Source organism: Bufo bufo, chromosome 4 (genome assembly GCF_905171765.1).
Source record: "Bufo bufo chromosome 4, aBufBuf1.1, whole genome shotgun sequence".
In the NCBI taxonomy this organism is placed as follows: Eukaryota; Metazoa; Chordata; class Amphibia; order Anura; family Bufonidae; genus Bufo; species Bufo bufo.
The window spans coordinates 633,588,318-633,611,364 of record NC_053392.1 but is presented as its reverse complement, the minus strand read 5'-3'; the positions used below and the strand labels follow the sequence as shown (position 1 = coordinate 633,611,364).

The 23,047-nt window shown below is 48.1% G+C and overlaps 1 protein-coding gene across 1 annotated transcript in view; it reads left to right on the top strand.

Moving 5' to 3' along the window:
- Nucleotides 1–779: 779 nt before the first annotated feature.
- LOC120999406 (solute carrier family 22 member 7-like) overlaps nt 780–23,047 on the top strand; it is a 136,015-nt gene continuing 113,747 nt past the window's right edge. The window contains exons 1-2 of the mRNA XM_040430288.1: nt 780–1,139; nt 1,625–1,728. Coding sequence (XP_040286222.1) covers nt 780–1,139; nt 1,625–1,728 — 464 coding nt within the window. The remainder of the gene's footprint in view (nt 1,140–1,624; nt 1,729–23,047) is intronic.

Below are 23,047 nucleotides of genomic sequence, written 5' to 3'. Positions count from 1 at the left end.
CATTTGATAGGGTTTACTAGGAATATTGCCCGGGTATAGGGTCAGGTATCCGGACTGGGTCGCCCCTTTCCGGGACAGTGCTCGGTATAGGCAGGGCCTTCACAGTTCCCTCCCCTCCATTAGGGTCACCTAGGGTTATCTGTTCCTGTCGCCCTATCTATACTAGAGGTGAAGAGCCACTTGGTTATAGGGCTACGTTGTATCCATTGAGGCATACTAAGACGCCGCAAGGACTTCGAGAAACTCTGCATTTGCCATTGGAATAGGAGCCTGCTTTACAATCTCAGAAGCACATCAAAGCGTTTCAAGTATGGTGAGATCATTCCATTTTATTTTCTCACTTCTCTCTGGATTGTGTTTAATGGGCCATGTCTTGCCTTATGGTTTTGTTACATTCCAGGTGGCTCTATAGTATGCTATTCATTTGAATGTCGTGTCTGTATGTCTGGTGCAGTGCTTATCTAAAGTAAAAGTTACATTTTATCTTCCTTTCCCCCCTCGGGGGTTTATGTTAGTGCTCATTGATTTTGGGAGTTCCTTGAGAAGTTACATATTCTTCACTAATAGTTTTTGCATTTGCCTTAAACCCCTGAATGAACAATGTCCATGCTGTGTAACGAGATGAATGTCTTGTAATCCAATAGTCTCATCATTGGGAGGAAGTAGTGACGTTCTGTTGGATGAATGAAAACACACCCAGCCATCATCAGGGTTACTTCTACACCTCCTGTGCTGGCACCATTCATAGTCATCTGGAAGTCATCCTCACAACCTCCAGGATGAAATTTGAGGATGTCCTTTCAGAAGCTGGAGTCTTCGGGAAATTCCAGATCTTGTCCCTTATGATCCTCTGTCTCCCCAGATTCATCCTTCCCCTCCACTTCTTACTGCACATCTTCATCTCTGCTGTGCCACCTCATCACTGCACCTTGCCCAACCCTGGCAACCTCAGCCAGGAAGACCTTCTACTTCTCAACATCCCTCAAGAACATGGCAGCTCCTTCAGCTCCTGTGAAATGTTCTCTGAGCCCCAGCTTCTCCAGAACAGATCCCAAGGGGTGAACCGGTCCTGGGTGCAGAGCTGTGATCATGGCTGGGCCTACGACCGCTCCACGTTCTCCTCCACTACTGTCACACAGGTACAGCCGCCTAAGAATTAGAAGAATGTCCAAGTCATGCACTTGGGTCTTCAGATAATTCTTATGTAATGTAGTCATTAGTGGTTCTCATTTTTAGGGCACTGTACTGTGGTCATCAGTGTTTGCCATGTTTAGGAGACTCTAATGTGGTCATTAGTGGTTTACATAAGTGGTTGTTATGTTTAGGACACTATAATGTAGTTATCAGTGGTTATGTTTGTGGCACTGTAATGCAACCAGCCATTGGACTTCTCTAGAAGACTTGTGGGCAGATATTTCTTTTCTGTTGTGTTCAGACTCAAGGATGTCACCCGTTTCTTGATATTACAATTATGAGTCTGTCCACAGACATCAGATGGATGTTACTGTACAGAACAGACTGGGGGTTGCAGTATTTGAGGTGTAACAGAAGTGCCTCCCCTCCAAGTGTCTGTAGTTGTGGACTGGATGTTCACCTATAAAGACTATTTCTCTGATTCTGACAGTGGGATCTGGTGTGTGACAGGAAGTGGATGAACCAGATGGCGGCCACCTTCTTCTTCATCGGCCTCACAATCGGATCCCTTATATGTGGGTTCCTTTCAGACAGGTGAGCTGTATACCCCTATACCTGTTCATGAAGTCATGTGATCATCAAACCTGTATTGTGATGTCATGTGATCCATCCACTTGTATTGTGATGTCATGTGATCCATCCACTTGTATTGTGATGTCATGTGATCCGTCCACCTGTACCGTGATGTCATGTGATCCGTCCACCTGTACCGTGATGTCATGTGATCCGTCTACCTGTACCGTGATGTCATGTGATCCGTCTACCTGTACCGTGATGTCATGTGATCTGTCTACCTGTACCGTGATGTTATGTGATCCATCTACCTGTACCGTGATGTCATGTGATCTGTCTACCTGTACCGTGATGTTATGTGATCCATCCACCTGTACCGTGATGTCATGTGATCTGTCTACCTGTACCGTGATGTCATGTGATCTGTCTACCTGTACCGTGATGTTATGTGATTCGTCCACCCGTGATGTTAGATCAGAAATAATATAATGCCTCCCACAATGATTTTGAGGTCTCTTGCTGTGTTTCATTCCTGTCGGTGTAACCCGATAAGGTACCGCATTATTAAAGTGTAACCGCTGAGAGTGTGAACATACATGTAACAGAAATGTAACCGCTGAGAGTGTGAACATACATGTAACAGAAGTGTAACCGCTGAGAGTGTGAACCTCCATGTAACAGTAGTGTAACCGCTGAGAGTGTGAACATACATGTAACAGAAGTGTAACCGATGAGAGTGTGAACCTCCATGTAACAGTAGTGTAACCGCTGAGAGTGTGAACATAAATGTAAAGGAAGTGTAACCGCTGAGAGTAGTAACATACATGTGTAACAGAAATAAAACTGTGCAGAGCGTGACCCTCCATGTTATAGAAGTGTTACTGTGGAGAGTGTAAACCTTTATGTAACAGAAGTGTAACCACTGAGAGTGTGAAACTCCATGTAACAGAAGTGTAACTGCTGAGAGTGTGAACCTCCATGTAACAGAAGTGTAACCGCTGAGAGTGTGAACCTCCATGTAACAGAAGTGTAACCGCTGAGAGTGTGAACCTCCATGTAACAGAAGTGTAACCACTGAGTGTGAACCTCCATGTAACAGAAGTGTAACTGCTGAGAGTGTGAACCTCCATGTAACAGAAGTGTAACCGCTGAGAGTGTGAACCTCCATGTAACAGAAGTGTAACCGCTGAGAGTGTGAACCTCCATGTAACAGAAGTGTAACTGCTGAGAGTGTGAACCTCCATGTAACAGAAGTGTAACCGCTGAGAGTGTGAACCTCCATGTAACAGAAGTGTAACCACTGAGAGTGTGAACCTCCATGTAACAGAAGTGTAACCACTGAGAGTGTGAACCTCCATGTAACAGAAGTGTAACCACTGAGAGTGTGAACCTCCATGTAACAGAAGTGTAACCACTGAGAGTGTGAACCTCCATGTAACAGAAGTGTAACCACTGAGAGTGTGAACCTCCATGTAACAGAAGTGTAACCACTGAGTGTGAACCTCCATGTAACAGAAGTGTAACTGCTGAGAGTGTGAACCTCCATGTAACAGAAGTGTAACTGCTGAGAGTGTGAACCTCCATGTAACAGAAGTGTAACCGCTGAGAGTGTGAACCTCCATGTAACAGAAGTGTAACTGCTGAGAGTGTGAACCTCCATGTAACAGAAGTGTAACCACTGAGAGTGTGAACCTCCATGTAACAGAAGTGTAACCACTGAGAGTGTGAACATACATGTAACAGAAGTATAATGAAAGAGTGTGAACCTCCATGTAACAGAAGTGTAACCGCTGAGAGTGTGAACATACATGTAACAGAAGTATAATGAAAGAGTGTGAACCTCCATGTAACAGAAGTGTAACAACAGAGGGTTGTAGTCAATGGAGTATATTCAGACGAAGGTCTTGTTACCAGTGGGGTACCTCAGGGATCTGTTCTGGGACCCATAATGTTTAATATCTTTATCAGCGAAATTGCAGAAGGCCTCGATGGTAAGGTTTGTCTTTTTGCTGATGACACAAAGATTTGTAACAGGGTTGATGTTCCTGGAGGGATACACCAAATGGAAAAGGACTTAGGAAAACTAGAGGAATGGTCAAAAATATGGCAACTAAAATTTAATGTTGATAAGTGCAAGATAATACACCTGGGGCGTAAAAACCCAAGAGCAGAATATACAATCAGTGATACAGTCCTGACCTCAGTATCTGAGGAAAGGGATTTAGGGGTCATTATTTCAGAAGACTTAAAGGTAGGCAGACCATGTCATAGAGCAGCAGGAGATGCTGGCAGAATGCTGGGGTGTATAGGGAGAGGCATTACCAGTAGACAGAGGGGGGCGCTCATGCCGCTCTACAGAGCACTAGTGAGACCTCATCTGGAGTATTGTGCTCAGTACTGGAGACCATATCTCCAGAAGGATATTGATACTTTGGAGAGAGTTCAGAGAAGAGCTACTAAACTGGTCCATGGATTGCAGGATAAAACTTACCAGGAAAGATTAAAGGACCTTAACATGTAGAGCTTGGAAGAAAGACGAGACAGAGGGGAGATGAGAGAAACTGCTAAATACATAAAGGGAATCAATAAGGTAAAAGAGGAGAGAAGATTTACAAGAAGAAAAACTACCACAAGAGGACATAGTGTTAAATTAGAGGGGCAAAGGTTTAACAGTAATATCAGGAAGTATTACTTTACTGAGAGAGTAGTGGATGCATGGAATAGCCTTCCTGCAGAAGTGGTAGCTGCAAATACAGTGGAGGAGTTTAAGCATGTATGGGATAGGCATAAGGCTATCCTTCATATAAGATAGGGCCGGGGGCTATCCATAGTACTCAGTATATTGGGCAGACTAGATGGGCCACATGGTTCTTATCTGCCGACACATTCTAGGTTTCTATGTTTCTATGTGTTACCAGACATCCCAACCTGCAAAAACTCATTTCAGGGAGGTTTTCTTTTTTTTTCGAACTTTTTATTACATTTTCCAAACATATGCAGTATCTGCACACTTTGCTCTATGGTGTGGAGGACTGGGCTTATTACCCTGCCCCAAATTATCATATTTATGTATATGAATAGAGGGGTTCTGTCACCACCTATAAGCCCTGTGAGGTAAACATCTTCTCATGTCCAGGCAGCATTCTGATTTCTAGGGTGGCCTTATAAAAGCTATTTGTGGCTTTATTCTGCGGAAAAACTGGTTTTACTAACCTGTCAATCATTGAATTAAGGTGCCCAAGCAGGGGAGGTCTGTGGATGCAGGGTGCCCGGCCGCACGCATCGCCGTTCTTGCCCAGCGCCGCCTTCTACTCCTCAGCGCCGCCTCTCCCTCCCTCCCTCTCCTCCCGCTTTGAGATCCCGCCCGTGTGCGCACAGGCTCAGCCTGATGCGCCGTTGCGGACTGCTGGCATCGGCTTCTTCTTGCACTGTGCGCACGCACCGAGAAGGGGACACTGCTACAGGTTGCCGGAAAGGTTTACTGCGAGTAAACTAGAGATGGGAAGTTCGGATCTTTCACATGAATCGGTTCATTCGCTGAGCTGACAAGAAGCAAGTGAACCGAAGCTTAGGTTGCGCAATGCGCCTGCGCGGAGGCTTCCATTCACTCGCTGAGTCGGCTCTTGCTCTGAGTCAGGAAGTTTATTCTTTAAAACCCTGTAATTATCTACCCCACTGTAGGAAAAAAAACAAGCATCCGGGGGGTGAATTTAACACTGGGGTAAATAATAGAATTAAAATGGAGGGTTAAATGTGTAAATGTATTTAAAAAAAATTCATCTCTCTCAATAGTTCTATAGCTACTGAATGAGACAGAAGGAGGGAAGCCTTTACCATATACACTCACCTAAAGAATTATTAGGAACACCTGTTCTATTTCTCATTGATGCAATTATCTAGTCAACCAATCACATGGCAGTTGCTTCGATGCATTTAGGGGGGGGGGGGGGGGGGGGGGTCCTGGTCAGGACAATCTCCTGAACTCCAAACTGAATGTCAGAATGGGAAAGAAAGGTGATTTAAGCCATTTTGAGCGTGGCATGGTTGTTGGTGCCAGACGGGCCGGTCTGAGTATTTCACAATCTGCTCAGTTACTGGGATTTTCACGCACAACCATTTCTAGGGTTTACAAAGAATGGTGTGAAAAGGTAAAAACATCCAGTATGCGGCAGTCCTGTGGGCGAAAATACCTTGTGGATGCTAGAGGTCAGAGGAGAATGGGCCGACTGATTCAAGCTGATAGAAGAGCAACGTTGGCTGAAATAACCACTCGTTACACCCGAGGTCTGCAGCAAAGCATTTGTGAAGCCACAACACGCACAACCTTGAGGAGGCGAATGGGCTACAACAGCAGAAGACCCCACCGGGTACCACTCATCTCCACTACAAATAGGAAAAAGAGGCTACAATATGCACGAGCTCACCAAAATTGGACTGTTGAAGACTGAAAAATGTTGCCTGGTCTGATGAGTCTCGATTTCTGTTGAGACATTCAAATAGTAGAGTCCGAATTTGGGGTGAACAGAATGAGAACATGTATCCATCCTCTGATGGCTACTTCCAGCAGTATAATGCACCATGTCACAAAGCTCCAATCATTTCACATTGGTTTCTGGAACATGACAATGAGTTCACTGCACTAAAATGGCCCCACAGTCACCAGATCTCAACCCAATAGAGCATCTTTGGGATGTGGTGGAACAGGAGCTTCGTGCCCTGGATGTGCATCCCTCAAATCTCCATCAACTGCAAGATGCTATCCTATCAATATGGGCCAACATTTCTAAAGAATGCTATCAGCACCTTGTGGAATCAATGCCACGTAGAATTAGGGCAGTTCTGAAGGCAAAAGGGGGTCCAACACCGTATTAGTATGGGGGCACTAATAATTCTTTAGGTGAGTGTATATCTTCTTGAGAAGCCAATTTGACCCTAAAGGGTTAATTCAACCTGTAATCTAAACTCTGTGTCCTGTCACTTCTCTTATCTCTCTGCTCTGCCATCAGTGAACCTTTCCGGGATATATTGTCTCACATGCGGGAGTCAGGGAGCCGCTATCTAATAGCGGGAGACTCCCTGAACGTCCGGGAGACCTGAGATCCCTGTGTTACTGTGGAGAATGTAAACCTTCATGTAACAGAAATGTAACCGCTGAGAGTGTGAACATACATGTAACAGTAGAGTAACCGCTGAGAGTGTGAACTTCTGCAACGACAGTGCTGCAGGGGCAATATGTGAGCGTGTTGGGCCGATGGGTGTAGTAGTGGTTACTCACAGTTAGCAGCTCCCAGGGCCAGTGTGCAGTGATGAGAAGGATAGTACCGGGTTCCATCGGGGCACACTGTGGTGTTCAGATGGTGGTTGAGGTGCCCTTGGTAGTATGGTTTCTAGGTGCAGGGACGACAGGGTCCCTGGTGTTCGTGACGCCGGCACCCTTGGGTGCAAAAGAGATGCAGAAATGAAGAGGAGTCAGTTCTGATAAACAACTGGAAATTTTACTGATACATCAATTGCCTTGAGGTAGCTGTACAGATCCTTGGCATGGCAGAGGTACTTATTAGAGATGAGCGAATCGAAGTTGACGAAGTGGAATTCGATCTGAATTTCAGGAAAAATTCCATTCGCCCCAAAGTCAAATTTCCTCACGCTTTGGATCTGTTTGGCTCTGCTTCGTCAGGCGGACAGCAAAACGCTGCAGGCAGCCTCTAGAGCGGAATGGTAACTGAACGGAGGCAAGCTGATTCATTCTGAGCGGATCCTTTTCCATTCAGAATGCATTAGGGCAAAACTGATCCGTTTTGAGGGCCCTGAACGGATTTCACAAACGGAAAGCCAAAATGCTAGTGTGAAAGTAGACTTACATTGTTATACAGCCATTTTTGGGGTTTAGTTATAGTAAATACAAGTGCTCCTGGCCAAGTTGCTGGTGCTGCAGTCTCTCCCTTTCCAAGTGGTGGACTCTGCACCTTTTAGAGAACTGATGGCTTGTGCCGAGCCGAGGTGGAGAGTCCCAAGCCGTCATTTCTTTGCGAAAAAGGGAGTACCAGCCCTGCACACATAGGTTGAACAGAAGGCGGGCCAGTCCTCGAGCCTGTCAGTGTCCGTTAAAGTGCACGGCAGCGCCGACATGTGGAGCTGTAACTACTGTCAAGGACAATATATGTCCTTTACGGCCCACTGGGTAAATGTGGTTCCTGCCCAGCCACACCAGCAACTTGGCCAAGTGACGCTGCCACTTCCACTTTCTCACGCCGTTGATCCTGCGACAATGTCCGCAAATGCAGAATGGCGTTCCCCAATATCGGCTGATATGCATACTCCCCTGAGTAACTTCGATGTTAGCCAATGGCAGCTCATGTGTGACACCTGCCGTTTGCTCAGGCCCTTTGAGGAGGCCACTTTATTTGTCAGTCGCCAGGACTACGGGATGAACAACGTCATTCCACTGCTTCATGTCCTGGAAATCTGTCTGGCCAGGGGACAGGAGATGACAAGGTGCCTACATCTCACGCCCACATGAACCCTGTGGGGGCTGAACTGGAGGAGGAGGAGGAAATTCGCGCACAAGCAATGTCTAGAGAAATAGGTGTTTTTTCTGGACAGGTGACAGGAGAGGAGAAGCAGGAGGAGCAGGAGCAACCGGAAGAGCTACAGGGCAATAAGAAAGACAAGGCAGATGACCCAGACACACTGTGGCGGTATGCAGTTCAGATGGAGGCAGGGAGTTCCTCCGAGTCACTTTCGCAAATGGCACGATGCATCCTCAGTTTTTTTGCGTAGTGACAGCCGAATTGTCACCGGTGACTCTCCACTATGTTGGACCCTCACTACCGATCCAAAATGGGGGCCTTTTTTCCACCCGGTGAAAGGGAGGACAAACTGAACTACTATCGAGAAATCCTATGTAGTTAGTTGGCCGCTGCCTATGTGCGCCATCACCCATCTTCATGAAGGTCTGACCAGGGCGGCCCTCTGTGCTCACGTTCCACTGCCATGTGTGCTGGGGGAGGTGGGGGGGGGGGGCAGGTGAGATGGAGTACCAGCTCCATCAGCAGCAACTTAAGTCTGGAGTCTCTGATGAGCATTTTTTTTCACCCGCCTAGCGAAGAAACTACTCACCAGCAGCAGCCGCTAGACATGGAGCAGAACCTGAACCAGCAGGTGGTGGCATACTTGGACTGTACCCTGCCACCCCACATCAAAGATCCCCTGGACTACTGGGCAGCCAAACTTGATTTGTGGCCGCAACTGGCCAATAGCTTTCCTCCCTGGCCAATAGTGTGGCATCAGAGCGGGTGTTTAGTGTGGCAGGGGCCATAGTTACCAGTGCCTGATGCATCAGACTAGATCATCCATGGTGCCACACCAACACTTTGACAAAATAGACCTGTTTCTTCTGGCTACCTGCCTCTGCTACTATTCTGATGCTGCCACCCGCCTGATGCCACACCTGCTGCCAGGTGCTCCTACTGCCACTCACCATCTTCAGCTGGTACTGGTATTGCCCCCACCTCCCCACTCTGTCACTGGGCCACTCTGTGGTCTTCTCATGCTGCTGCCACCTCAACACTATGTCACTTGGCCACTCTGTAGTCTTTTCATGCTGCTGCCACCTCACCACTCTGTGGTCTCCTCATTCTGATACCACCTCAACACTCTGTCACTGGGCCACTCTGTAGTCTCATGCTGCTTCCACCTCAACACTCTGTCATTGGGCCTCTCTGTGGTCTCCTCATGTTGCTGCCGCCTCACCACTCTGTGGTCCCCTCATGCTGCTGCCACCTCACCACTCTGTGGTCTCCACATGCTGCTGCCACCTCAACACTTTGTGGTCTCCTCATGCTGCTGCCACCTCAACACTCTGTCCCTGGGGCACTCTGTGGTCGCCTAATGCTGCTGCCACTGCAACACTCTGTGGTTTCCTCATGCAGCTTCCACCTCAACACTCTGTCACTGGGCCACTCTGTGGTCTCCTCATGCTGCTGCCACCTCAACACTCTGTGGCCTCCTCATGCTGCTGCCACCTCACCGCTTTGTCACTGGGGCACGTTGTTTTCCGGGAGGTGGGAATTTTGAAGACCCGGGTCCCATTTTGGCTGAAGGTGTGGTGGTCTCTGCTCTTTATCCTGAATTGGAGGCAGAGGTTCAGGTAGCCCAGTCAGAGGCTCCTGATCTTTGTCCTCCTGGGAGGTTGTTTGTGCCTCTCGCTTTAAGACACAAGATTTTTAAGGAGCACCACGATACTGTCCTTGCTGGGCACCCGGGGGCAAGAGCCACAGTGGATCTCATTGCTCGGAGATTCTGGTGGCCAGCGCTTCGTAAGTCGGTTGAGGGTTTTGTGGCAGCCTGCGAGACCTGCGCTCGTGCCAAAGTCCCTCATTCACGGCCATCAGGTCCTCTCCTTCCGTTACCCATTCCTTCCCGTCCTTGGACACATCTGTCCATGGACTTCATTACGGACCTGCCTCGTTCCTCGGGGAAGACTGTGATTCTGGTGGTGGTGGACCGTTTTAGCAAAATGGTGCATTTTATTCCTTTTCCTGGCTTGCCCAATGCTAAGACGCTGGCGCAGGCATTTATTGATCACATTGTCAAATTGCATGGTATTCCTTCAGACATTGTCTCTGATAGGGGCACACAGTTTGTTTCCAGATTCTGGAAGGCTTTCTGTTCTCGCTTGGGGGTTCGGTTGTCATTCTCTTCTGCTTTCCACCCGCAGTCGAATGGTCAGACAGAGCGCGTCAATCAGAATCTGGAGACATATCTGCGCTGTTTTGTGGCGGAGAATCAGGAGGATAGGTGTTCTTTTTTGTCCCTTGCTGAGTTTGCTTTAAATAACCGTCGTCAGGAGTCCTCTGATAAGTCACAATTTTTTGGTGCATATAGGTTTCATCCGCAGTTTGGGACATTCTCTGGAGAGGGGTCTTCTAGTTTACCTGATGAGGACAGATTCTCCTCGTCTTTGTCATCGATTTGGCAAAAGATTCAGGATAATCTAAAGAGCATGAGTGAGAGATATAAGCGTGTGGCGGATAAGAGACGTGTGCCTGGTCCGGACCTGAATGTTGGTGATCTGGTGTGGTTGTCTACTAAGAATATCAAATTGAAGGTTCCCTCCTGGAAGTTGGGTCCTAAGTTTATTGGGCCTTACAAAATCTTGTCCGTCATCAATCCTGTTGCCTACCGTCTTGATCTACCTCAGACTTGGAAGATCCATAATGTTTTTCATAAGTCCTTATTAAAACCTTATGTCCAACCCATTGTACCCTCGTCTTTGCCTCCTCCTCCGATTGTGGTTGATGGTAATCTTGAATTTCAGGTCTCTAGGATTGTGGATTCTCGTGTTGTTCTCTCCAGTACCTCGTTCATTGGGAGGGTTATGGTCCTGAGGAGAGGATGTGGGTCCCAATGACGGACATTAAGGCCACTCGTCTCATCAGGGCTTTCCATAGGTCCCATCCTGAGAAGGTGGGCTCTGAGTGTCCGGAGTCCACTCGTAGAAGGAGGGGTACTGTCACCACCAGACATCTGAGAAGCTCTGACAGACGTCCTTCAGAACCTCCTCCTTGAGGTTCCTTTTGTTTTGCTTTCATTTTCTCATCTCGTTAGCCTCTCTCAGCTGTCATGTAGTTGCACTGATTGCATCCCTTTAAATCCCTTCCCATACTGCATCACTTTGCGGTTTATACAACTTCCTGGAGTATATGCATGCTGGATGCTACTACTGAGTCTTCTACAGATAAGTTTTGTTTATTCATTTGTATTTTCCTGTTTGCTGGATCCCAGGAGACCCTGACTCCCTCCGTATCAAGTGTAGGGAGCCGGTGGTCGTGTCCCCTCACTATTATAGGGTGTTCAGGGGTTATTCAGTCGAGGTACGAGGATATGCGATCTTCTACCATTGAGAATTTTGCATAGGCTGAGCAGCAGTTTAGGGAGAGAGCCAGGTCTGTTGCAGGGCTATCCCTTTGGTTCCTTAGTTTTGGATCCAGTCAGCCGGATCTTCCTTTTGTGTCTTCTAGTTTGCTGTACACCTTCCGTGACAGGCACTCTGTGGCCTCCTCATGCTGCTGCCACCTCAATACTCTGTAACTAGGCCACTCTGTAGTCTCATCATGCGGCTGCCAACTTAACACTCTGTGGTCTCCTCATGCGGCTACCACCTCACCACTTTGTGGTCTCCTCATGCTGTTACCACCTCAACACTGTTGATGACTCATGCAATTCTATATGTGATTCCTCATGCGATTCCCACCCTCATCACTCTGTGACTGAGCCACAGTGTTGACTCCTTAAGCTGTTGCCACCTCACCACTCGGTCATGGTGCCACTACTTGTATCAGCGTGTAACAGAACAGGTTTGGTAGAAATCTATGTGGAATCAGCTGACGATGGTGTAAAAGGAGCGCTCTCTTTCACGCTATAGTAGGATCTTGGGCCAGTGCACGGTTCTTTGAACCTGACGATAACATTGACCTGTAAGGCTGAGTTCACACTTCAGTTATTTGGTCAATTTTGGCCCCATAATAAGTGAAGTGCGCAGTGATTCTAAGAGCGACGCCTGTCATCTGCACGTCATACGGACTCACAGTATTATTACACTACCACAGCAGACTCCCTATGTGTGTTACTGCAAGGCACAGTGTTCTACACCGCTATACAGGCACAGTGTTCTACACCGCTATACAGGCACAGTGTTCTACACCGCTATACAGGCACAGTGTTCTACACCGCTATACAGGCACAGTGTTCTACACCGCTATACAGGCACAGTGTTCTACACCGCTCTACAGGCACAGTGTTCTACACCACTATACAGGCACAGTGTTCTACACCGCTATACATGCACAGTGTTCTACACCGCTATACAGGCACAGTGTTCTACACCGCTATACAGGCACAGTGTTCTACACCACTATACAGTGTTCTACACCGCTATACAGGCACAGTGTTCTACACCACTATACAGGCACAGTGTTCTACACCGCTATACATGCACAGTGTTCTACACCGCTATACAGGCACAGTGTTCTACACCGCTCTACAGGCACAGTGTTCTACACCGCTATACATGCACAGTGTTCCACACCGCTATACAGGCACAGTGTTCTACACCGCTCTACAGGCACAGTGTTCTACACCGCTCTACAGGCACAGTGTTCTACACCGCTCTACAGGCACAGTGTTCTACACCGCTATACAGGCACAGTGTTCTACACCACTATACAGGTAGAGTGTTCTACCCCGCTATACAGGCACAGTGTTCTACACCCCTATACAGGCAGTGTTCTACACCACTATACAGGCACAGTGTTCTACACCACTATACAGGCACAGTGTTCTACACCACTATACAGGCACAGTGTTCTACACCGCTATACAGGCACAGTGTTCTACACCCCTATACAGGCACAGTGTTCTACACCACTATACAGGCAGTGTTCTACACCACTATACAGGCACAGTGTTCTACACCGCTATACAGGCACATTGTTCTACACCGCTATACAGGCACAGTGTTCTACACCTCTATACAGGCACAGTGTTCTACACCATTATAGAGGCACAGTGTTCTACACCACTATACAGGCACAGTGTTCTACACCACTATACAGGCACAGTGTTCTACACCCCTATACAGGCACAGTGTTCTACACCACTATACAGGCACAGTGTTCTACATCACTATACAGGCACAGTGTTCTACACCGCTATACAGGCACAGTGTTCTACACCGCTATACAGGCACAGTGTTCTACACCGCTATACAGGCACAGTGTTCTACACCGATATACAGGCACAGTGTTCTACAACACTATACAGACACAGTGTTCTACACCACTATACAGGCACAGTGTTCTACACCGCTATACAGGCACAGTGTTCTACACCGCTATACAGGCACAGTGTTCTACACCGCTATACAGGCACAGTGTTCTACACCGCTATACAGGCACAGTGTTCTACACCGCTATACAGGCACAGTGTTCTACACCGCTATACAGGCACAGTGTTCTACACCGCTATACAGGCACAGTGTTCTACACCGCTATACAGGCACAGTGTTCTACACCGCTATACAGGCACAGTGTTCTACACCAGTATACAGGCACAGTGTTCTACACCGCTATACAGGCACAGTGTTCTACACCAGTATACAGGCACAGTGTTCTACACCGATATACCGGCACAGTGTTCTACACCGCTATACAGGCACAGTGCTCTACACCGCTATACAGGCACAGTGTTCTACACCGCTATACAGGCACAGTGTTCTACACCAGTATACAGGCACAGTGTTCTACACCGATATACCGGCCTGGTGGTGTGCGACAACGGGCAAAAGAAGCTCTGGGCGTAGCCGGTGTGACGCACATCATGTGCTTGGAGATATGTCAGAGCTGCTGGAGAAAGCGAGGGCCATCTGTGCGTGGTTTCGGCGTTCTCATCCTGCTGCTGCTCGCCTGTCAGCGCTGCAGCGTAACTTCAGCCTTCCCGCTCACCACCTCATTGTCACGGGCCTATGGTGTACGCCGTGACACTGTTGCCACGCTTGCTGTTGCCGGTGGCAACATGTTGCTGTTTTGGCATGTTGTGGCAGTGTCAGGGATTTGGCTGTGTGCGCTATGAATTGCTGGCCACGCATGCTGTTGTCTGCGGCAACCTGTTGCCTTTTGCTGGTGTGTGCAATTCCCCTTTAAGTAGTGTCTCCCTGCTGTGTGGTGTGTGTGGGATAAGAACAGGCATATTCTATTAGTGCCGGCAATGTGCGGTCCGCAAAATGCGGACCGCACATTGCTGAAGTCCGTGTTTTGCGGACGTGTGAATGGAGCCTGTGGCGAAACCAACCTCGCCACTGGGTTTTGGAGGGGCCTGAGTACTAGCCTCTTGCCCCAGGATTATGGGCCCTCTCATCAGCCAGGCCTCATTTGTTCACAAAGGACTTGTACTAACTTGAACCCTGGTCTAACTTGTGCCATTTTGGGATGTTGAATGTCTATGTGTATTGAAAAGGGTGGGACATTGTATACGTTGAGTAGGGAGGTCTGTTCCATTGTCTCTCTGTGTGTATTGGCGATGTCCTTTGTCCTGAGAGATAATTGAATTACTTCTCGGTTGTCTCCAGGACAGAGGATATTGTGTATTCGTCTGTCTGTGGTGATTGAATCGACCCAGTGTGAGGTAATTCTATCACGGACAGAGGGGAGGATTTTGTGTGGGAGTGTCTGAGTGTATTGTACGTGGTTATTGGCTGTTTTTACAAAACCCTGGGGTGGTAACTTTGTTGGAAGATGTGTATAAATCAATGCTTGTGTGTTAAAATAAAGGGAGTTCCTGTTTTATACCTTCATGAAGTCTTGGCTCATGTTTGGCTCATGGGATAACTACACTCTTGGGGATTGCTATATCATAATACTCCCCTGAGTATAAGCTCTTGTAAGAGCTTGCTCCTGGTTCCTGTCTCTGGATTTAGGAGAGGTTCACCCACTGGAGCCCGGAGCCTTGTCGTAGGTCCAGGGTGGGTAGGAGACGGCGAGACCTCCACCAAGCTTCGGCGGTTCGTGGGGTCTGCAGTGCTGACGGTGTCGAGTGGAGTGCTTGGAGTCCTCTGGAAGCACTAGGAGCATCTATCGACGGAGGTACCCGGTCGGGTGCTAGGCGTTCCGTTACAGAGCCTAAGGGTGAGGATTAGGGACGCTGATCCTGGCATCCTGGCCTAGCTACTTCCCTATTATACCTTACATTGTACGGTGTGAAGTTTCCCCCACTCCCCACCGTGACACTCATATGTGACGTGCCCACCAGGTGGAACTCCACCTTGCACATGCTGGAGAGACGGTGCGAGCAGCAGCAGGCCATAGTGGAGTTTCAGCTGCTGCACACACGGGTCAGTCGCTCTGCGGAACAGCCCCACTTCACCACCAACGAGTACAACATGCGGGTTTTGTGTGCCGTGTTGTGCTGCTTCGAGTACTCCTCCAACATGGCCAGCGGTGATGACGTCATCCTCAGCATTACTGTGAGATTGTGGAACAGCTCTTCCTGTATAATGTGGGTGCGTAATTAAACTTTAGGATTGTCATTTTGCATTTAGGCCACAGGAGGTCGCTGGTTCTCTGTTACAGCTAAGTGACTTCTGGATTTAAATATGCAAAGTAGAGGATGACTCCTGCTGCTGCTGATAGAAGAACCAGGAAGTGTGAGAGAGAGAGCTGACATGGTGGAAGGATTTTTTGTGTGAGACTGAATCCGGTTCCATCTTGGTTGCCGAGTGTCCTGGAGTGATTGGGGACACAGTGGAGAGGAGCTAGTCTTTGTCCCTCACCTAGATCCGGCCCTTAGGAAGAGGGATTGTCTCAGGAGGATTGCTACAGCGCTTGGGACAGTCTAACAAGCAAGGCCGCATGTGCAATAAGGGACTGGTGGTCATCTCGGTATAGAGGCATTCTCTGATACAGAACGGACGCAGGTCAGTAAATCCGTTTTACTCATCGCATTATATTGGTGGTGCCTGAAGCATCAGAGACTAAGTTTAGGCCTGCAAATAGTTAGTTAGTTAGTTAGGACTTGCATGCTTGGCAGGCTTTACAGAATTTTTCTTCGGCACAGTATTAAAGGGCTTCTGTCACCCCACTAAACTCTTTTTTTGGGTACTTATAATCCCTATTCAGCGATTTATCCATACATACTGTAATTAATCATTTTGGCTCAGTAGATACTGCAAAAAACATACTTTTATAATATGCAAATTACCTGTCTACCAGCAAGTAGGGGAGGACGCTCGCTCGGCCGCTCCTTCCTCAGTGCGACTGCGCCGGGTGTAGATGTGACATCATCGGCGCAGGCGCATTGAGGATGGAGCGGCCGAGCGAGCATCCTCCCCTCAGTGCGCCTGCGCCGACTCAAGACAGGTACGGCGCCGGCGCCAGATTTTGAATGCAGACAGGGCCAGCAGAGAACGAGCGCTTCCGCTGGCCCTGTCAATCAACATGAGGAGGGGGCGTCTTTATGAGAGGAGGATGCGGCTGCTACCAGCAAGTAACCGCCCTACTTGCTGGTAGAGAGGTAATTTGCATATTATAAAAGTATGTTTTTTGCAGTATCTACTGAACCAAAATTATTAATTACATTATGTATGGATAAATCGCAGTATAGGGATTATAAGTACCCCAAAAAAAAAAAAAAAAGAGTTTAGCACCACCAGCTGATATGGAGCGTCTTAGCAGGAGGCAGCATTTCTCCAACATGGTGGAGCAGTATGTGTGCACACGACTACACGTACTGAATGACGGGTCTGCCCCCTTCAACTTCTTGGTCTCCAAATTGGGCACATGGCCTGAGCTTGCCCTTTACGCCTTGGAGGTGCTGGCCTGCCCTTTGGCAAGTGTATTGTCCACGGCTGGGGATGATCATGGACAGGCGCATCGGCCTTCCACAGCCAAGGCAGACAAGCTCACGTTCATTAAAATGAACCAGGCATGGAACCCATGGGACTTGTCCGTACCTTGGCCAGAGTAGAGAGGTATACTGGCCGCACCTAGCTATTGTTGTACTCCGGCGTAGTTTGTGCATTCTCTTTGCTATTTCCCAATGTTTTGGGGGTTCCACAAACCAAGAAACAAAACAAAACAAAAAAAAAGGTTGGTGACCCTCCTCCGTCTGCACTGCCACATCCGCCTCCTCCATCTGCACCGCCACATCTGCCTCCTCCTCCACTGGGACCTCCGCCTCCAGGTTTAGGACTAATATGTCTTATATTGGCGGAGTAGAGAAGTGTACAGCCGCACCTAGCCATTGTTGTACTCCGGTGCAGTTTGTGCGTTCTCTTTGCCATCTCCCAATGTTTGGTGGTTGACAGTTACCTCCCCCTCACCCCCCCCCCCCCAAAAAAAAATATATTTAAGAATACTAATAGGACAACCTATTGTGAATCCATCAAATTCTTCTGTGTAGTGTCCCTTCATCCGGATCAATAGTAATCCACCTGTCACGGCGGACGGGATCTCAGATACACAGATAAACCAACAAACCAGATTCTAGGCGAGAAGTAGGGGAAGGGTCATCTCCTAGCAAATCCCTGACTTCTCTCCCTACCCTGCTAGGCCCACATTCAGACCTTGATGGTAGGAATAATGTGTCCTCGTGCCTGGGCTAAAATACCCTAGAATCCCTGAGATGGTGAAAAGGGGAATAGGGTCAGCCTGCTCCCTAAGAACCTGGAGCGGACAGAAGACACACAAACCACCTAGACAGCAAACAACCAAAACAGAAACCAAACTTATCTGATCTGAGCTGGAACAGACAATCCTTCCTTCCTTGCTTCCAAGGCCAGACTGATTTCTGTAACCCGCTCAGAACACTGGGATTGAGTGAGATTTAAACCAATGACCCCACCCAGTGCACCTGAAGGGAGGCGGATCCAGCACGACTCCAAAACAAAACAAAAAACTAAACACGTGCTGCTATTCTGGCCGACCTCCGCACATAGTCAGAGCAGGGCATGACAGTACCCCCCCTTCTACGGGTGACCTCCGGACACCCCGGACCAACCTTATCCAGATGGGATCTATGAAAAGCCCTCACCAGTCGGCTGGCACTGACATCCAGCGCCGGAACCCACATCCTCTCCTCAGGGCCGTATCCCCTCCAGTGTACCAGGTACTGAAGGGAACCCCGAAGAACTCTAGAGTCGAGAACCCTGGAGATCTCGAACTCCAAATTTCCATCGACCAGAACAGGGGGAGGAGGCAATGGCGATGGTCCCACCGGTTTCACGTATTTTTTCAGTAAAGACCTGTGGAACACATCATGGATCCTCCAAGACTGCGGAAGATCCAGCTGAAACGCTACTGGATTGATCACCGCAGATATTTTGTAAGGTCCAATAAATCTTGGACCCAGTTTCCAAGATGGCACTCTCAATTTAATATTTTTAGTGGACAACCACACCAGATCACCCACACACAGGTCCAGACCAGTCACACCTCTCACCCATCTTCTCCAAATTCCCTTGGATCCTCCGCCAGATAGAAGACAAGTCAGAAGAAAATCTCTCCTCCTCTGGCATCCCAGAGGAACCAGTCCCAGAAAAGGTACCAAACTGAGGATGAAAACCGTATGCGCCAAAAAATGGAGACTTACCCGTGGACCCCTGCCTACGGTTATTCAAAGCAAACTCTGCTAGGGACAAGAATGAGGACCAGTCCTCCTGATTCTCAGCCACAAAGCACCTCAAGTAGGTCTCCAGGTTTTGGTTAGTACGCTCTGTCTGTCCATTCGACTGCGGATGAAAAGCCGAAGAGAATGAAAGTTGAATGCCAAGCCGAGAACAGAACGCCCTCCAAAACCTGGAGACAAACTGCGTGCCCCTATCAGAGACCACATCCGAAGGAATACCGTGCAATTTCACAATATTATCAACAAAAATCTGCGCAAGAGTCTTGGCGTTAGGCAGACTAGTTAATGATATAAAGTGAGCCATTTTACTGAAACGGTCAACTACCACCAAAATTACTGTTCTCCCGGAGGAACTAGGCAGATCCGTAATAAAGTCCATAGACAAGTGCGTCCAAGGATGAGACGGAATAGACAATGGAAGAAGTGAACCAGCCGGTCGAGTATGAGCAACCTTTGACCGAGCACAGGTTTCACAAGCTGCCACGTAATCCTCAATGCTCTTACGTAACCCTGGCCACCAGAACCTCCGGGACACCAGATCACAGGTTGACTTACCACCAGGATGTCCAGCAAGGACAGTATCGTGATGTTCTTTGAATACCTTGTATCGCAGACCTTCAGGAACAAACAACCTCCCTGGGGGACAAGAACCAGGAGCCCCCTCCTGGGCTCCCAACACCTCCATCTCCAATTCGGGGTACAGAGCGGAGACCACCACCCCATCAGCCTAAATCGGAGCAGGATCTTCTGAATCACCTCCCCCAGGGAAGCTGCGAGACAAGGCATCTGCCTTGACGTTCTTAACCCCTGGGCAAAAGGTAACCACAAAATTGAACCTGGTAAAAAACAGTGACCATCTGGCCTGTCTAGGGTTCAGACGCTTGGCAGATTGTAGGTAAGCCAAATTCTTATGATCTGTATATACTGTAACGGGGTGAGACGCCCCCTCCAACCAGTGACGCCATTCCTCAAAGGTCAACTTGATAGCCAGCAACTCTCTATCACCAACATCATAATTCTTCTCGGCGACCGAGAGCTTCTTGGAGAAAAAAGCACACGCGACCCATTTGCCAGGAGATGAACCCTGCGACAGCACCGCTCCAACCCCCACTTCTGATGCATCAACCTCCACCATGAATGGCTGAGACACATCAGGCTGCACCAGAATGGGAGCAGACGCAAAACACTCCTTAGTAGCCGAAAAGGCCTGCAATGCCTCATCCGACCAGACAGAGACATCGGCGCCCTTCTTAGTCATATCAGTGAGAGGTTTTACTATGGTAGAATAGTTCGAAATAAATTTTCTATAATAATTAGTAAACCCCAAAAACCGCATCAAAGCTTTCTGATTCTCTGGTCGGTCCCATTCCAGAACCGCCTGGACCTTTTCGGGGTCCATACGAATACCAGAATCAGAAAGCAGGTATCCCAAGAACGGAAGCTCCTGCACCGAAAACACACATTTCTCCAATTTGGCATATAATTTATTCTCCCGAAGGATCGTCAAAACCTGTCTCACATGATCCTGATGGGTCTTCAGATCAGGAGAGTAAATTAAAATGTCATCCAGGTAAACTACTACGAACCTCCCCACCAAATGATGGAAAATGTCATTGACGAATCGCTGAAATACCGCTGGCGCGTTCGTTAACCCAAAAGGCATAACCAGATTCTCAAAATGACCCTCGTGCGTATTGAAGGCCGTCTTCCACTCATCCCCCTCCTTGATTCTGATCAGATTGTAGGCCCCTCTCAAATCCAACTTGGAGAACACCTTGGCTCCAACAATCTGATCAAAATGGTCAGAGATCAAAGGCAGGGGATATGGATCCCGGACCGTAATACGGTTCAATTCCCGGAAATCCAAACAAGGTCTCAGCGATCCATCTTTTTTTTTTACAAAGAACAAACCTACTGCCACTGGAGACTTAGATGGTCTAATATGACCCTTTGCCAAACTCTCGGCGACATACTTTCGCATGACCTCTCTTTCGGGTTGAGAAAGGTTATAAAGCCGAGACTTTGGCAACTTAGCGCCAGGAATGAGATTACCTGGACAATCATAGTCACGATGAGGGGGCAATTCCTGAGCCCCTCCCTCCAAAAAGACATCCGCAAAATCTGAGAGATACTGAGGTAAAGCCGTAATGGACACTTCAGAGATAGATGTGCCAAGACAATTCTCCGAACAAAACTCACTCCAACCAATGATTTGTCTCGCTTGCCAGTCTATAATTGGGTTATGTCTAGTCAACCATGGCAACCCCTAAACTATAGGAGCGGGCAAGTCCTTCAAGACAAAGCAAGACATAATTTCAACATGTGAATCACCCACCCTTAAGTGAATACCATGAACAATGTGAGTGAGACTCCTTTGAGAAAGAGGGGAAGAATCAATTGCAAAAAACGGAATCTCTCTTTCTAAAGTGCAAGTACTTAGACCCAGATTTTGAAGAAAAGGAAAGTCAATTAGGTTTACCCCAGCACCACAGTCAAGGAATACTTCAACAAAATAAAATCTTGAGTCTAGCGCCACCATAGCTGGAAGGAGAAAACGGGTATTACAAGGAGCTTGCATACCTGCCTGCTCCACCACACCATTCACGCTACCAAGAGTCAGGAAAGTTTTCTTTTTCTTTTTCTCTTCCACCTGCGGTTTAACAAAAGCACAAGCAAAAATAAAATGACCACTTTTCCCACAATAGTAACATAGTTTGTGCAATTTCCTAAAGTCTCTACTACCAGAACGGCAAGAAACCTGACCCAGCTGCATGGGTTCCTCCGCTACCCCAGAGTTACATGTCATATTACCCTGGGGAGCAGTAGAGACGAAACCTTACACCTCTCTCTAATACGTCTATCTAGTCGTACTGCCAAAGACATAGCATTCTCCAAAGAATCTGGGTACTCATGAAAAGCAAGGGCGTCTTTCAATCTTTCAGATAACCCCTGACAAAACTGACTACGTAACGCGGGATCATTCCACTCTGACTCGGTAGCCCATCTCCTAAACTCAACACCGTAAGCCTCTGCAGTATGTTCACCCTGAAATAAATTACGTAATCTCGATTCCCCCATCGAGACCCGATCTGGGTCATCGTAGATTAATCCCAGGGCCTTAAAAAAAATCCTCCACCGACCGGTGGGCCCGAGAACCGGGCGGCAGAGAAAAGGCCCAGGATTGTGCGTCCCCTTTAAGCAGAGAAATGATTATACCTATCCTCTGACTCTCATCACCTGACGACGATGGACGCAGCCGAAAATACAATTTGCAAGACTCTCTAAAACGGATAAAGTCATCCGTACCCCCTGCAAATCTATCAGGAAGAGCAACTTTAGGCTCCCACAAATTTGACCTGCACCTAAGGCCAGAGCATTCTGGCACCGTGTGACCGAACCACGTAGCTCCGCAACCTCTAGGGATAGCCCCTGCATGCTGTCAACTAACGCTTCAATTGACGCCATCACAAAACCGCTCAGCAATGACAGTCAAAGTATTGGCGGGTTATAATGTCACGGCGGACGGGATCTCAGATACACAGATAAACCAACAAACCAGATTCTAGGCGAGAAGCAGGGGAAGGGTCACCTCCTAGCAAATCCCTGACTTCTCTCCATACACTGCTAAGCCCACATTCAGACCTTGATGGTAGGAATAATGTATCCTCGTGCCTGGGCTAAAATACCCTAGAATCCCTGAGATGGTGAAAAGGGGAATAGGAGCAGCCTGCTCCCTAAGAACCTGGAGCGGACAGAAGACACACAAACCACCTAGACAGCAAACAACCAAAACAGAAACCAAACTTATCTTATCTGAGCTGGAACAGACAATCCTTCCTTCCTTGCTTCCAAGACCAGACTGATTTCTATAACCCGCACAGAACACTGGGATTGAGTGAGATTTAAACCAATGACCCCACCCAGTGCACCTGAAGGGAGGCGGATCCAGCATGACTCCAAAACAAAACTAAAAACTAAACACGTGCTGCTATTGTGGCCGACCTCCACACATAGTCAGAGCAGGGCATGACACCACCATTTTGATGTTCAAACACTCAGTGTGCTGGGCTGGGCATGTGTGAGGAGAAGGATCAATAATACACCATTTTGATGTTCAAAGTAACACTTGGTGTGCTGGGCTGGGCACTAGGGATAAGCGAAC